Source organism: Schistocerca americana, chromosome 6 (assembly GCF_021461395.2).
Source record: "Schistocerca americana isolate TAMUIC-IGC-003095 chromosome 6, iqSchAmer2.1, whole genome shotgun sequence".
Classification (NCBI taxonomy): domain Eukaryota; kingdom Metazoa; phylum Arthropoda; class Insecta; order Orthoptera; family Acrididae; genus Schistocerca; species Schistocerca americana.
In genome coordinates, this window is record NC_060124.1 from 486,133,506 (window position 1) to 486,151,631 (window position 18,126).

The window sequence follows — 18,126 nt, forward strand, 5'->3', positions numbered from 1 at the left end:
CAGCCTGTCTTCGACACTGCTTGAAATAAAATTACGTTTTTCCCAATGAAATCAAGTTGCTTAACGACTTAGGGCCTTGCGAAACCGACGTCTAAACTTCCTCGTTATCTCTGTCCTTTTTTGCTGCGTCTATGTGCGTTCGTGCATCCACAGAGCCACCACTAATCGCCTCTCAGCACTGTAACTGCGTCCGATAACATCAGCCATGATTCGCAACTGAAACAATTCTATACAGGGCCGAAACAAAACAATACTAACAACAGCGCTTTTCGTCAGTTTCAAAGCAGTACCGTTAGAGCAAGTACTTCATTACTGAACAGTTAAAAGAAGTACGCCGGCTGCTCTGACACACTATATAAATAACACGCCGAAAAAACCAGAATTTTACATCAGTCATGACAGGCGGAGTTTAATCATAGAAAATTTACTAATTAATAAGTTTGTGAGAGAGCTATCGCATCAAAACAACGTCGAGGGCACGGTTGTTTACTCTACAACTGGACAGGAATGAAGGTGTCCAGAACATGTATTTTGTTTGATGTTGTTTGGAAGAGTATATGCACAGCTACATCTTCTTGCATATTCCGCAAGCCACCTTACAGCGGTGACGGAGTGTGCTTTGTGAACCGCTGTCAGTTCTCCCTTTTCCTGTTCCATTCGCGTATGGTTCACGGGAAGAACGACTGCTGATAAACCCCCGTGTGAGCTCGAATCTCTCCAATTTTATCTTCACGATCTTTTCGCGAGATATGCGTAGGCAGCAGCAATATACTGGCTGACGTTTCTAGGAAATCCTGCGGTCTGAACTCAAACAGTAAACGGCAACATCATGCAGAACGCCTCTGCTGTAGCAGACGCTGCACAGTTGCCTGAGAATAACCATGTTGCTTGCTTTCACGCCTACTGAATGAACCTGTAACGAAATGCGCTGCTCTTCTTTGGATTTTCTCTGTTTCCTCTATTGGCCCTATCTGGTATGGGTCCCAGAATGACGAAGTAGGTATAATTCAAGTATTGGTTGAAAGAGGGTTTAGCAAGTTATCTCTCTGCAGGTGGACCACACTTCCTGAGATTCTTTCAGTGAACCTCAGTCGGGCGTCTGTCCCACCGAGATCATGCTCGTCCACTACCTGGGTACACCAGGGCTCGAGGACTTACATACATAATCTTGTGGGTGCACCGCATCCATAAAATTATTGGTTTGGTAAAAACAAAATAAAATAAATTTCGTCACCTATTGAAACACTGAGTGAAAGTTAAAATAACTTAAAATTTCTGACCGCAAAGGTAGCGAAGCAACCCCCCCCCCCCCCACCCCTCCCCGTTGCTTCTCTTTCTCTGGCCAAGTCAAAGGCACTCACCAGAATACCGAGCGAAGTTGCGCAGTGGTTAGCACTCTAGACTCGCATTCGCGAGGACAACGGTTCAAACCCGCGCCCGGTAATCCTGATTTAGGTTTTCTCTGATTTCCCCAACTCGCTTCAGGCAAATGCTGAGATGGTTCCTTTGAAAGGGCACAGCCGACTTCCTTCCCTAATCCGAGGAGAAGTATGATCTCGCTGTTTGATCCTCTCCCACGAATCAGCTCCCCAGAATAACAGTCGTACTATACTGTGAACGGGATCCCGCCTTTTCGGATTGCTTTCATGTTTCCTTACAAGTGACGCGCTACAATATGCTACATTCGTCAATAATTGTTTTAAAATATTTGCTTATCAGTATTGAGCAGCAATAAAGAGTAATCCAAGATACAAGGTTCAAAATGGTTCAAACGGCTCTGAGCACTATGGGACTTAACTTCTGAGGTCATCAGTCCCCTAGAACTTAGAACTACTTAAACCTAACTAACCTAAGGACATCACACACATCCATGCCCGAGGCAGGATTCGAACCTGCGGCCGTAGTGGTCGCGCGGTTCCAGACTGTAGTCCCTAGAACCGCTCGGCCACCCCGGCCGGCGCAAGATACAAGGAAGCCGCTTGTTACAGACTACGTGAACAACTTTTTTTAATTATTATTATTAACATAACAGCGGGGTGGTTTAAGATTTCAGTGTTTTTTTTTTCCACGTAATCTGGATTGTTATCGTTTTGATTGTTGAGATAATGGTTTCAAAGGATGTGGGAGCTCCGCCACTGATAAGCACCCAAGTCCTCGCCCTTGACCACGATTAGTTTCACGTGCTCGTTCCTCTTTATATCGCAATTGTACGCATACTCCTAGATATTTGATGGATCTGACTGCTGTCAGTTATTTTTCTGCAATCATGTAACCTTATAATAACTGTGGTGTCACCGCCAGACACCACACTTGCTAGGTCGTAGCCTTTAAATCGGCCGCGGTCCGGTAGTATACGTCGGACCCGCGTGTCGCCACTGTCAGTGATTGCAGACCGAGCGCCGCCACACGGCAGGTCTATAGAGACGTCCTAGCACTCGCCCCAGTTGTACAGCCGACTTTGCTAGCGATGCTACACTGACAATTACGCTCTCATTTGCCGAGACGATAGTTAGCATAGCCTTCAGCTACGTCATTTGCTACGACCTAGCAAGGCGCCATTACCAGTTTATATTGAGATTGTTATTAATGTACCGTCAAGAGCGATGTACACCAATTATGGATTAAAGTTAAGTATTCCAGCAACAACGTACCTTATTGGCTATATTAATTACATTGTCCTGTTCCGGACCTCACGCCAGTTGGCGTGAGCTTAAACGCGTGCATTTCGGCCTCCTCTATTAACACGGTGTTGGCTCTTCTGCCAACACATCAATAACAGTCATTCGGCATATTTATGCGCAGCACCTCACGAGTCAACAGCCAATCCCAGCACGAAGTGTCCATTCTCTGCAGGTCCTCGTCCAAAGTAAATGTGCATAGTAATTCTATGGAGTAAACTCACTAGTCGTTTGCGCCAAATCCAAGACGAACAGCCGGCTGATGTGGCCGCGCGATTCTAGGCACTTCGGTATGGAACCGCGTGACCGCTACGGTCGCAGGTTCGAATTCTGCCTCGGGAATGGATGTGTGTGATGTCCTTAGGTTAGTTAGGTTTACGTAGTTCTAAGTTCTAGGGGACTGAGGACCTCAGATGTTAAGTCCCATAGTGCTCAGAGCCATTTGAACTATTCTGAAGACGAACCGTAGCGACACAACAGGCTACATGTGATTCAGTGTCAAGGAGTTCAAGTTCACTCTGGTGTTTCTGTATTAGCCAATAACACTAAGTCTTCTGTATATTTAGCTTACCTCTCTAAATATCCAGTCAGTTTTAGTTTCTTATTTGAAATGGGCAGAATGAAGCACTTCAAGTATCTCATGATATGGTTCTTGAAATTTTCCCGGCTGGAGGAATATTCAGTGGTTCTCCGTATGCGTCCGGGACACAAACAACTAATCTTCTGATATTTCGCCGGTTAATCTCACGGCCATCTTAAAGGCGAGTCGGCGACTGATTTTCGAGTGACCAAGGATGCCTAGTTAAATAAGTAAAGGCTGAAACCACTAGATATAAAGTTATACATTGGAGCAACATGCGCACGCGTCGCCGATAATACGGTCGACATATCAGCGCCAGTCTGCATAAAACTAATGCAACAAAAATGGAAATACTCAAAAAATACATGGAGCCTCTACACGCACTGTTTATCAAATGGGTTAATCATTAAAATTGGTGGCATCTATCAGACTGACAGGCAGCGAAGGTCCAGAACAAAACATTCCCTCAGAGAGCAGACGAGAAACGAGTGTTTTACATGAGTAATAGAGATGCAAGCCCTTGTCTCGTCTGAGCAGCCTGCCTGACCACGGAAAAATATCACACGCACTTTATCCTTCTTTAAGTTTCTGGAAGCTTTTGAAGAAACAGTTACCATATATGATAGGAACATGGTAGGCTTTAAATCACGTCACTTTTCAACTTCCTTGGCTTAGTCTGCAGCTGGGACCAGGAAATATACGAGTAAATCTTCATGGTTGGCATTAAGGTAACACTCATCCTCCATCCGTCAACCCACTCCGTCCAGATAAGGTAGACAGCCATTCCTCTCCCACTCCACGGCAAACTTGAAATTGTCTCAATGTAGGTAAGATTCTCCAAAGCCTCCAGCATTTTATCCCCACCGTGGGGCCACACTACGAATATATCACCAACACATCTCCAGAGCAACCACAGTTTTGAAATTGCAGAGCACTTTTCTCGTCAAAATCTTCCGTAAATAGATTGGCCACCAGGAGTGAGAGAGGGCAACCCAAAGCGACACTTTCAATCTGTTCAGAATACCACTCACCATTTAAAAATTGAGCTCAGATTACCGCATCCTTACATTATGCTGTTATACCTTAAACTTTCTATCTATAACTGACACTCAACAACTAGTAACTTCCAAGAAGCACTGGGTATCGAAGTCGCAGCCCTTGGGTATCGAACAAGCGCACCAATGTCGGCGCTGTACTCTGACGTGACGAAAGTAATGGAAAACATCTAAATACCGTGTCGGATCTTCTTTTTCCAAGCGTAGTGCAGCAACTCAGCGTGACAAGGACTCATCAGTACATCATTTACACTGAAAAATGATTGCTTTGTTTATAAATAAAAACACACACAAAAGGCAGCGGCACAGACGTAACTTCACTAAAGACAATGACAGAATCGATATCTCGCAAGTAAATTCCTTGATAAAATTATTTGTTATTTATGCAGTGCAAAAATATAAACACACATGGAGGCTGATTATCATAATATGCAAGTATGATTACATATGTCTATGAAAATTAAAGCAAAGTAACTTTGTATTATTTCTCTAAATACGTAAGATTTCTCTCAATTGGTAACCACAGTGGATCTTCAGATTACTATTGCTACGTCTAAATCCTATGGATTACTTAATGAACAAAGCTTGCATATCGATACTGCTAATAAAAACTTCTATGTTAAACAACACTCATTACGACGAACGCTGGACCGAGGTACCAAACTTTTCAAGCTCTATGAACCTTCAAATTAAATTTTTCCACATGTAAATTGTCTGTGGAACTTACTTTACACCTAGGTCGCCTGTTGGCACTACTTAAACAATTATAGATTAGTAGAAGGCAGTAGTACGACATCTGTACCAGACATTAGACTCATCTAAATAAGTAAAAACTGTATATAAAAACACAGATACAAACACTGCTGCAGATCTAACCTAAAGCCTAACGGACACCAATAATTAGCAAAGTAAACGATGACAACACAGCACTAAGCAACTCACCCATTAAAGATTATCATACAGCTGTATACGGTTTTTGTTTTGTAAGATGTATTTTCCAGTTTGTGTGCAATGTGGTCCATAGCAGATTACGCGATTTAATTCGAAAGGGCGTCGGTCCAGCGATTGATCACGACTGAACAGAAATGAAGACTGACTGGGAAACATACACTGAGTTGAAAAAAGTCATGGGATACCTCCTATTATCGTGTCAGACCACCTTTTGCCCAGCGTAGTGCAGCAGCTCGATGTAGCATGGACTCAACAAGTCCCTGGAAGTCCCCTACAGAAATATTGAGCCATGCTATCTCTATAGCAGTCCATAATTGCGAAATTGTTGCCGGTGCAGGATTTGGTGCACCAACTGACCTCTTGATTATGTCCCAGAAATGTTTGATGGGATTCATGTGGTGCAATTTGGGAAATCAAATAATTTGCTTAAATTGTCCAGAATGTTTCTGAAACCAGTCGTAATGAACTGTAGCCAGGCGAAAATTCCACAGGTCTTTGGGTGCTTGGAGTCCATAAATGGCTCGAAATGGTCTGCAAGTAACCGAACATAGCCATTTCCAGTCAGTGATAGGTTCACTTTGACCAAAGAACCCAGTCCATTCCATGTAACCACAGCAAACACCATTATGGAGCCACCAACATCTTGTACTATGACTTGTTGACGACTTAGACCCATAGCTTCATGGGGTATGTGCCACACTAGAATCCTACCATCAGCTCTTACCAACTGAAATCGGGAATCATCTGAACAGCCCATGGTTATCCAGTCGTTTTGGGTGTTATCAATACGATCAGAGGGCCCAGAAGAGGCATTGCAAGTGATGTCATGCCGTTAGCGTAAAATGACTTTTATCTTAATAATATGAATATTTATATACGTGTTTGGAGAGAGAGAAAGATAGAGATTGATTTTTGATTGAGATTTTTAAGTCGTAATTGGTACCGGAATTTTGGTTGCTGCCTCCTTGAATGATCAGTTTCTGCACCGGTTGGTGACGTATTACAACTTGGAGGAAGTTATTGTTGTTTAAAGCTTAAAATACGACTCTGTTAGTTACTTGGCCGTATTGCGGATAGCTTTGAGCCCAAGTTTTTGTGGCCTCTCATACCTAAGGGACCATTGTTGTAAGTTAATAAGATCGAACAGCAATCTGTTTTTCGTGTGAAAAGGGGATTGCTTGGCACACAAACTTCCTTCAAACTACACGTCCTGCTACATCAAAATTGGTCAGTGGAGCTCAGCACCATGCTATTGTACTTGAACATAATCCAATTACTGTAATTAAGAAATTATGAGAGGTTGTTATGTATTGAATGAAAGCTATAGAGAATGCATTTCTTTTCCTGTATTTTAGTGAACTTTGTACATTTACCATTCTGTCGATTGATAGACGGCGACGACAATGAAGTTCACCTCCTTTTCCAAAAACAAGATATTTCCACCCTTCACTTCCAGAAAATTTGTGTACATAAATGTTTGGCAACTGTTGCACATAATTTACTCGGTTTTATCACTAAAATAACAATTTTCATTACATGTAACAATACGTTCTGAGCGACGGCCTGACAACACGTCCTCTTTCCACAAGATACAGATTAACAGTCCTCTGTTTTTTAATAAATCGTCTTTTTTTTAAAGGCCATACTCAAAGATTCACAACCACCATCGTTGTGGGGATTGTGCTCTAAAGAATTTCTTGCTGATCAGCTGCGCTTCTCTTCACTTCAAGTACTTTTTGAATCGCATTTAATTTACGGTATTTACATACATTACTGAGCGACTCAGAAAAAAATCAGGCACATATTAGTTAAAAAAAAGGGCAGTGAGGCTCACATAACATTACTGTCTGCTCCCATAGCCCATTACCGCCATATTTCGCGGCACTGTGCTAAAGAATACGTTTCTCGTACGTCCCACATTGATTTCTGCGATTATTTCATACAGTGTTGCTTGTGTGTTAGCAGTGACAACTCTACACAAACGCTGCTGCTCTCAGTCTTTAAATGAGAGTCGTTGTCCGTGGTGAGAGGTAATGCCACAGACTGGGTGTTCTCAGCGCACTCTTAACACTGTGGATCTCAGAATACTGGATTTCCTAACGGTTTCCGAAATGGGATATCCCCAACTACCACTCTGCATTCAAAGTCTGTTAATGCCCATTGCACGGCCGTAATCATTTCAGAAACCTTTTCACATGAATCATCTCAGTACAAATGACAGCTCCGGAAATGCAATGCCCCTTTGTACAATGTGTACGCAATACTACTGTCATCTGCATATTTGCATATCGCTATCCCTTGACTTTTGTCCCTGAACGTATTTGCCAGTAGCTTACAATGCAGTCCATAGCATATTACACGGTTAAATTGGACGGAGCATCGGTCTCTAGGCTGATCGTGACTGGCAAGAAATGGTATCTGATCAGGAATTGTAGTTCACAAAAAGCGCAAGGGACATTGCATGTTGTCAGGTGATGATGGTTCGAGAAGCTCCAGATTATTTTGTAGGAAAATAAATGTTGTAGTAAGTTTTCAGTCATTATTATCATCCAGGGAATGTAGTTAACATCGGGTGATGGTGTGACGGTAGGTTTCTGGCGAGCGTGCACGGCATGTGCTCAGCACTGTTGGTGACGCTTTACGTGGGCGAGACTGCGAGCGACGGGGCGCGCGGCGCGCTCGGCTGCATGCTGTCGCTACTCTGCAACTGCGGCATACTTTGCGGCTACGTGCTGGGTGCCTGCCTGCCCTACCGCGCCGTCCTCTACGCCAACATGGCGCCGCTCCTCCTGTACGTCATCTGCTTCCCCTTCGTGCCTGAAACGCCGTACAAGCTGGCCAGCACCGGCCGCCATCAGGACGCCAGAAAGGTATGCTGATTAGCTGCCTCGGTTTAATACTTCAGTGTGATTACTTGGAAGGAAGGGGTGGGGGATCCAGGGCATTAACATACATAAGCTATTTCTACCATCTTGTATTTCGATTCCAAAAGGGGAAACGAAAAGGGCATGTGATTTGATGACGCCACTGATACGGATGATGACATCACCGATGATATCACAGATAAAGATTGAGGGAACTGTGACGTGGAAATGGTCATGGCTGCTACCATCTTGGAATCAGAGGTTTGGGCCACTTGACTGCATTCCTTTCACTCCATAGCGGTCACATTACAGCATTCCTTGAATTACAAAGTGGACCAAAGGATCCCTAACCGTACAACTTGTACTCAGAAATGGTTCAAATGGCTCTGTTCACAATGGGACGTAACTTCTGAGGTCATCAGTCCCCTAGAACTTAGAACTACTTAAACATAGCTAGCCTAAGGACATCACACACATCCATGCCCGAAACAGGATTTGAACCTGCGACCGTAGCGGTCCCGCAGTTCCAGACTGTAGTGCCTAGAACCGCTCGGCCACCCCGGCCAGCTAACTTGTACTAATTCGTGCCCAAAACCCTGTGTGTGCTGGCCAGCACCAGCCACCATCATGGTGCCAGAAAGGTTTGCTGAGACAAGATATGTAGCAAAAATATGGCTGTGCGTTTAGCATTCTTCATAGCTATTGGCTGGCATTGAGACATCGCTGAGGAATAGCCTCAGCTTTGGACAGTTCTGTAACCTGTGGGCTAGAGCATGCTGATTGGATATCCCATTTTAATTGCTTGGAAAGAAGGCAGTCAGGGATGCAAGGAATTAACACACTTGGGCTATTTCTGCCATCTTGGCTTTCTATTCTAAAAGGGGGAGCAGATAGGGTGTGTGGCTTGATGATATCAGTGATAAGTATGTTGATATCACTGATAAGAGTGATAACATCACAGATAAGAAGGGAGGGGCTTGTCACATGACAAGCATCATGGCTGCCGCCATTTTGGAATGAAAGGTCTTTGAATCAGACCAGCTTGATTGCGTTCCTTACATTGCATTGCTTTCCTTGCATTCCTTCAATTTCAGTGTGGACAAAAGTGTTCATAACACCACTATGTATATTACTTTGTACCCAAAATGCCGTACAAGCTGGCCAACACCAGTTTCCATCAGCATACAAGAAAGGTATGCTGATGTGAGTTGTGTAGCAGAAATACGGCTGTGCATTAAGTCTTCTGTGCTGCTACTCGCTGGCGTTGCGACATCACTGAGGAACTGTCTCAGCCTTGAAACAGCGCTGTAACATGTAGGCTAGAGCATGCTGATTAGATAGGCCGTTTTAATACTTCAGTGTGACTGCTTGGAAAAAGGGGCGTCCTGTCACGGTTCGCACGGATCTCCCCCCCCCCCCCCCCCCCCATCGGTGGTTCGAGTCCTCCTCGGGCATGGGTGTGTGTGTTGTCCTTAGTGTAAGTTAGTTTAAGTTAGGTTAAGTAGTGCGTAAGCTTAAGAACCGACGACCTCAGCAGTTTGGTCCCATAAGATCTTACCACAAAATTTCCAAAAAGAAGGGGTGGAGATGCAGGGCATTATCACACTTGAGCAATTCGATTCCAAACGAGGAGGTGGAAAGAGCGCGTGGCTTGATAGCGTCACTGATAATTAGAAAGATATCAGTGATAAAAGCGATGACGTCACGGATAAGGATGGAGGGGCTTGTCACATGGCAAGGATTATCACTCTCGTCATCTTGGAATCAGAGGTTTTAGAATGAGCGTCACTTAACTGCGTTCCTTGCACTCCAACGTGTTCATGCTAGTGCTCTCCTTGCATTCCTTGAAATCCTAAGTGGACCAAAGAGTTCGTAAAAATACAAGGTGTCTCGCAGAAAACCAGTACCCCTCAAATATCCGTTAATCATCTGTAGTCCAGTTGTTTGTGATGCAGCGATATTGTCTCGGAAGTTGGCTTCACTGATTTTTATCGTAACATTGAATGTAACTGTGTGATTCCTATTCTGGCTGTAATAGACCTCTCAGAATGTCCTGCTCCCGAGTCTTATTCAGTTTTCCCCTTCGTCGTCACCCGCTGGAGTCGAGGGGCGCTCATCATTCCTCAGCTCTAACTGTGCACTTTTCTTCGGAGGCCGAGTGGACGGTCTGCTATAGACTCTGTGTGACGTACAGGTGCCCCTTTCAGATACTCCTTCTCCCTTTATCCCTTTCTTATCCTTGCTCCTTGCCTTGCTGCAGTCACTCATGGACGATTGTTATCTCTTGTCTCGCGACTTCCCGTTTGTTATGTTTAGAACTCACAAGAATTGACGATTTCCCATGAGTACTATAAAAGACGTACCATATTTAAAAATAAATTTGCTACACATCGATCAGAGCACCAAGCACAAACTTATTATCAGAGATTCTTTATAAATTATTGCAAATCATCCCATGCAGACGAACAGCAAAATTAGTTGACAACGTGTCAACTGTAAGGTCAATTACAGTGACTACAGAAAAAGACACTAGCTGCCCAAAAGTATTGGATAATGGCTTACCACAGGACTCCGTCTTTGCTCCTCTCTTGTTTAATTTAAATATATCTGATATTCCTCCAACACAGTCCAGAAAGTTTGGCTGTGAAGACGACTGGGCAATACTACCAAACACAAAACCTTTGGATCAGCTGAAGAAATCCTAACTCCTGATATAGACATCTTAAGCCACTATTTCCGTAAATGGAGGCTACAACTAAATTCAAATGAAACAGAAGTTTCATGTCTTCATCTGTCCAGAGCCATCGACTTATACGAAGGAGACGAACTTCCTCATAATATGCATCCAAAATACCAAGGTATCACTTTAGATAGGACGCTTTCTTTTAAGGAGCACTTGACACGAAAATCTGCTAAGCTCAAAACTAGACACAACGTTCTCCATAATCTCTGTGGCTCTCGTTGAGGATCGTCAGCAGACATTGTCCGGGTATGAGCACTCGCTTTGGTATACTCAGCAGCAGAGTACTGTGCTCCTTTCTAGCTTAACAGCCCACACGTAAAAAAGATAGATGCACGACTTAACGAGGTTAGTGGGTCAATACGATCTAGTCCCACTACAGGCTGCCTATCTTGAGCCACATTGCACCACATTGCACCTCCTGATATCAGCTGCAGCTCCATGGGTTAAGACGCTGCCCCAGTTTGTGTGCTCCAGGAAGCGTCAGTAACAGGGTGCTCTGTGGCTAACAGCAGCGGGCACGCCCTACTTCCACTTCGGGCAGCGTACTCTTGTTATCGACCGACGACTGGACCAGTTAAACCCGTACTGTTCGGCTGCTCGGTGGAAATCCGTATTCCCTCTCACGTTACTCGCTCAGTCATACCTCCAGTTCCGGCCGATGTGTACAGCGACTTCGCACACCAACCCTCCAGCGCTGGAGTCGTGGCGCTCCTGCTATCAGCGCCCTCATGGAGTCATGCTTACACAGCCTCAACTCTGTTCGCGCGGCTTTTCAAACTGCCATGGACGAGTGACGTCTTGTGACGACACGATCATAATCTGTTATCACACATTCCTGAACATAAATCTTTTTCATTTGTCATGTCCAAAGATTTGTGACTGTCAGTGCAATTTTATCTGCAGTCTGAATGCTAAAAACATTTCTACAGCTATTAATTCACGCGGATTTACAAGGCTGGCTGCATTTTTATTTTCAAGGCTGCGTTAAACTCGCCATCCGATAAATTCGTTCAAGTCGTAGTGCTCCACTCTACTTAGCTGGTAGCCACGCCTCACCACACAATGAAATTTGATTACGCAGCGCAGGCCACGGGCACTGTAGCCCATGCAGCACAGCGTGGATGGGGGATTGCTTGGAGGTCTTTTTTCTCTTTTTGTTTAAGTTACAGCTGTCATTACTTCTTGAAATTATATTACATGCCGGCCGCTGTGGCCGAGTGGTTCTGTGCGCTTCAGTCTGGAAACGCGCGCCTGCTACGATCGCAGGTTCGAATCCTGCCTCGGGCATGGATGTGTGTGATGTTCTCAGGTTAGTTAAGTTTCAGTAGTTCTAAGTTCTAGGGGACTGATGACCTCGGATGTTAAGTCCCATAGTGCTTAGAGCCATTTGAACCATTTGTTATATTACGTGAAATAACAAAACGGAAAATTTTTAAGGAGAGGAAGAAAACGGAAGATAGGAAAGATTATTGTCAGAGATAGTCGTCCCCTCACTGGCGCTGCTAAGAAAGCTGGTCTCAGAAGTTGGTCTCAGAATGTGCACTTGACCCCGATGTCCCTGGGCAGCGCCACCAATTGTTAGCTAATCACGCGAAATATTCCACGTCTCAGATGTCACAAGACGATTCATGTTTCGCATAATTATTCCAATTTTTAAATTTTGTGTTTTTGTACTGTGTATGTATTAGCTGTATTACTTGATTTACTGTGTGTGTGTGTGTGTGTGTGTGTGTGTGTGTGTGTGTATGTATGTGTGTGTGTGTGTGAATTCCTCTGGGACCAAACTGCTGAGGTCATCGGTCTCTAGACTTACACAGTACTTAAACTAACTTATCCCAAGAACAGCACACACAGCCGGCCGCTGTGGCCAAGCGGTTCTAGGCGCTTCAGTCTGGATCTGCGTGACCGCTACGGTCGCAGGTTAGAATCCTGTCTCGGGCATGGATGTGTGTGATGTCCTTAGGTCAGTTAGGTTTAAGTAGTTCTAAGTCTAGGGAACTGATGTCCTCAGATGTTAAGTCCCATAGTGCTCAGAGCCGGAGGGGCCGCGCTGTCCTTGACATGGCGTCTCAAACCACGCGGCCACTCCACGCGGCTTGATTTACTGTTTTTCTATATTAATGTAATCTAATTACTGTATTAACGTGACTCCTGGAACAATAACTGGCTACGATCTATCTAATTTAACCTGTTGACAGGTTTCTGTTCCGTTTTGTCTGTGTTACAATTTTTACATTCAGTGTTGTTTGTTTTGTGTGTTCACTGCTATTTTTCTCTCGTCGCTATATGTATGTTAATTTGCTGTATTACTTTTATTACAGCTTTTCTGCATTAATGAAGACAATTACATGTTTTAGTTGGCGCCTGGCACAATAAGCGGCGACAGACTATCCTGCTCAATAGGTTTTTCCAATTTGTATATGTATTACTATTTCATCATTTAGTGCCGTGTATACTGAACAGTCAAAACATAACGACCACTGCTCACCAAGGCACTGGATGCCGCCTGGTGGCGTTGCAGGCACGTGACGCGATGACGGAAATATTTAAGCGGAGCTGAGACGGATGGGGGATCACGCTAACGAAGATATGGGCTGCAAATGGGGAAATCCATTACGATAAGCGACCCTGACAAAGGTCAGATATTTATCATGCAGAGCCTGTGAATGAGTATCTCTGAAACCGCGAAGCTGGCCGAATATTTCGTTGTAATGTCGTGAGCATTTACGGAAAGTGGTAGAAGAACAGTGAAACTACCGCTAGGCGCAAAATGATTGGACGCCCAGGACTTTTTACAGAATGTGGAGTTCATAGGCTTGTTTGCTCCGTAGAGTAGGATACATGGTGATCTGTGGTGTCTCTGCCAAAAGTACACAATGCTGGGACACGCACAAGTGTTTTGGAGCACACCGTTCATGGCACATTGTTGAACATGGAGTTCCGCAGCAGACGATTCCTAGCGTTCACGTATTGACCCAACGACATCGTCAGTCACGATTGCAGTGGGCACGGGACTAGCCGAATTCGGCCGTGGATCAATGGGGACGTGTCGGCTCTACGAATGAACCGCGTTTCTCGCTACACCAGGTCTATGGTCGTCTCCATAAACGCCGTCATCCGGGCGAATGTCGGCTCCAAACATTCAGCACACCACGGGCGCAGGCTCGTGGAAGCAGTATTATGCTATGGAAAACATCCTCCTGTGCTTGCATGAGACCTGCGTAGTAACCGAAGACATCATTTCAGGTGCGGACCACCAGCATCCTTTGATGCTTGATGTGTTTCTTGACGGTGATGTCATCTTTCAACAGTGAAACTGTCCGTGTCTGGGAGCCAGAACCATGCTAGAGTGGTCTGAGGAACATTATAGAGAAATTATGTTGATGTTTTGGCCACCAAATACGCCTGCTATGAATCCAATGGAATCCTTCTGGTGCCTTCCCTATTCCATTATTTCATAATTCTCTAGTGGGAGGACATCTGGACCTTTATAAGACCTTGTAAAAAGTCAAGGCTCACCTCACTTGGCCTACATTGTATAAGGATATCAGGCGATTAGTAGGTGTGTCTGACGCATGTAAAAATGCTAAAACCAGTAATAGTCCTCCGAAAGGGTTGTTACTATCCGAGTGCGAGGAGAATCCTGTGGACAAACTCTTTATCGATTACGTAGGGCCTCTTTCTCGTATCAAGAACGAGAACAGATGTATTATGGAGGTTGTTGACGCTTTTTCCAGATTTTTATGGTTAATCCCTAGTCGTGGGCTCACGGCGGCCATTACCATTGCGTATCTGACCAACATCTTCAGCTGGTTTGGACCCCCTAAGGCTCTTGCTAGCGATAACGCTCCGGTATTTTACGTTCGTAACGCTGTTAAGCACCTAACCATCACGCCATATTATCACCAGCCATCTTTTGCCGAGGGAGTGAATCGCAATCTTAAGTTAACTTTCATTTACCATCATAAGTCGCCGAGTAAGTGGGCGACCACCTTGCCTTGGCTGAATTTTGCATTTAACACTGCGCAGCACGAAGCATCCAGGGCAGCTCAAAAAATGGTTCAAATGGCTCTGAGCACTATGGGACTTAACTTCTCAGGTCATCAGTCCCCTAGAACTTAGAACTACTTAAACCTAACTAACCTAAGGACATCACACACATCCATGCCCGAGGCAGGATTCGAACCTGCGACCGTAGCGGTCACGCGATTCCAAACTTAAGCGCTTAGAGCCGCACGGTCACACCGGCCGGCTCCAGGGCAGCTCCTACCGCTCTCTTGTTTGCGTATCCCATCAATTCCGCTCTGTCCAACTTGTGGGATATCAACGACCTCCTGCCTTCGTACGATACTCCTGAAAATCTTAGGGAAAATTGGGAACGGGCCAGAAATAACATTAGGTTAGCCCACCGCCTCCAGGGACGGCGTTATCATAGGAATAGACGTCCCTTTCAAGGCAAGGTAGGGGATAAGGTATTCGGGAAGAACTGTGCCAGTCAGACGAGGGATGGTGCCAGGCTCTGGAAGTTCACTCCTCGCTTCATCCCATTCTCTATCATCCAACTTCTGGGAACTGTTAACTTGTTTGTCAGGCGTCTGGCCACTGGTAAGGTCCTCTGGGTGCACCTTAATCAGCTTAAGCCCGTCAACTAACCTTCTCCTTCTTCTTCTGTAGGCTCGACTGGGGTCCAGTGGTTTCAGGGGGGGGGGGGGGGGGGGGGTTTGAGCCGTGGCTTGATTGCTGACGTCGCCTTTCGGTTTCCTGGCGCCACTAGCTCGATCTGTCGTGTGATTTCCTCTGGTTTGAGGCCACTGTGATCTTTACTTGAGGTTGTTGATAGGCACGGGAGGTGTTTTCGGCGTGGGAGCTGAGCAGTGGTAACGGAGGGGGGACGACCGTGTGAGAGGTCCGCCCGGCCAGTAAGACGAGTACTTGAACAAATGTCTTGGGCACAGAGTCTGGCGAGTGATTGCAGACGGTCGGATTTCAATCCGTGGCTGACTTCGAGTGTCGTCTTCACGCGTAGCCTGCCTCGTCAAACAGCTTATGGAACGTGGCACACCTATGAGAGAGTTGAAGTCAGTTCCGCTGTGCTGAAATCTGGGTCCCCTTTGGAACCGGCAGATTTCAACTTCTATTCGCGAACTTCAGTTATATTTGGATTTTGAAGTCTTAACTGTTATCTTCTTGTTGTTAGCTGTAGGTCTGTTGCAATCATTGCGATTTCATAGCTGATCTATTTCACCGCCAGTTGGTTCCTTGAATTGTGGCTGTTGTTAGTTTTCCAAAGTGGATACTGGGCTTGGTTGTTTGTCAACAGGATACCTTAAACTGTATCAGCCGATTGTGTTCCTCGAGTCGGAGAGATAACGTGTTTTTTCGACGCTGTGGCCCGACTCCCCGTCGTCGCTCAGTACCTAGATGGTTGGGTTTTATTCGACCTCCCTGTTAAACGCCTTCGGACACCAGATAAGTAGCTTTGTCTAATAATACGGACGAGTGCGGCTTCGAGATATCTTCAGGCATAGCTGACGTCACCGCTCTGTTAATTATATTGGCTTAAAAGATGCTTGGGTCTAAAATTTGCAATTACTGAGGCTGTATAACTGGGTTTGGCAGCCTAGTTTTCTTTCGGACATTTCGCCATCGTTGTAACGGCAGCATCTTGCCGTGATGCGGCTATACCGTTTGGCTAATTACTGTTGCCTGCACGTAATTAGCCTTGCTGTGTTAATATTTCTTTTGCCGGTCTGTACCGAACGAAAAGCGCCTTGGAAGGACGGTCCTCCCATTGTAATCTTTCTTGGCCTTTAATTTTTGTGTAGTCTTGTGCTCCTTGCGTATAAGTATTCTGTTGCACATCCTGTGAGGAGGCAGTTCGCACTCTTGGTTGCTTAACTATAACAGTTATTCATGAAGGCCTACTCTATTATCTAGTTAGTAATTTTAGTTAACTGAAGCTGTTATTAAGGAAGGCCTGTCTGTTTTCCATTTGGTGATTTTACTTAACTGAAGCTGTTAGTATTGGAGACCTGTCTCTTTTCTATTTGGTAATATAACTTAACAGAAGCTATTGTTTTTGAAGACCTCCCTGTTTGCATTTGGTAATTTTACTTAACTGAAGCTGTTATGATTGAAGCCCTGCCTGCTTTCTATTTGATAATTTTACTTAACTGCGCTGTTATTAAAGAAGGTCTGGCTGTTTTCTATTTGGTAATACTACTTTCCATCAGCCGTCTGACTGGTTTGATGCGGCCCGCCACGAATTCCTCTCCTGTGCTAACCTCGTCATCTCAGAGTAGCACTTGCATCCTACGTCCTCAATTATTTGCTGGATGTATTCCAATCTCTCTCTTCCTCTGCTGTTTTTGCTCTCTACAGCTCCATGAAGTACGATGGCAGTCATTCCCTCATATCTTAACAGATATCCTACCATCCCGTCCCTGCTCCTTATCAGTGCTTTCCACATATTCCTTTCCTCTCCGATTCTGCGTAGAACCTCAGTCCACCTAATTTTCAACATTCGTCTGTAGCACAACATCTCAAATGCTTCGATTCTCTTCTGTTCCGGCTTTCTCACAGTCCATGTTTCACTACCATACAATGCTGTACTTAGACGTACATTCCCAGAAATTTCTTCCTCAAATTAACGCCGATAATTGATATTAGTAGTCTTCTCATGGCCAGGAATGCCTTTTTGCCATAGCTAATCTGCTTTTGATGTCCTCCTTGTTCCATCCGTCATTGGTTATTTTACTGCCCAGGTAACAGAATCCCTTAATTTCATCTACTTCGCGACTATCAGTCCTGATGTTAAGTTTCTCGCTGTTCTCATTCCTACAACTTCTCACTGCCTTCGTCTTTCTTCGATTTACTCACAGTCCATACTGTGTTCTGATTAGAATGTTCATTCCGTTCAGCATGTAATGTAATTCTTCTTCACTTTCACTCAGGATACCAACGTGATCAGCGAAATCGTGTCATTGATACTGAATTTTAATTCCACTCCAGCACCTTTCTTTTGTTTCCATAATTGCTTCCTCGATGTACAGATTGAACAGTAGGAGCGAAAGGCTACATCCTCGTCTTACACTCTTTTTAATCCGAGTACTTCGTTCTTGGTCGTCCACTCTTATTATTCCCTCTTGGTTGTTGTCCGTATTGTATATGACCCGTCTCTCCCTATAGCTTACGCCTATTTTTTTCAGAATTTCGAACATCTTGCACCATTTTACATTGTCGAACGCTTTTTCCA

The 18,126-nt window shown here is 44.8% G+C and overlaps 1 protein-coding gene across 1 annotated transcript in view; it reads left to right on the forward strand.

Annotated features, from left to right (window-relative positions):
• The window catches only part of LOC124619893 (facilitated trehalose transporter Tret1-like), a 71,611-nt gene that overhangs the window by 7,416 nt on the left and 46,069 nt on the right, over positions 1–18,126 (forward strand). Inside the window, exon 2 of the mRNA XM_047146523.1 lies at positions 7,855–8,134. Coding sequence (XP_047002479.1) covers positions 7,855–8,134 — 280 coding nt within the window. The remainder of the gene's footprint in view (positions 1–7,854; positions 8,135–18,126) is intronic.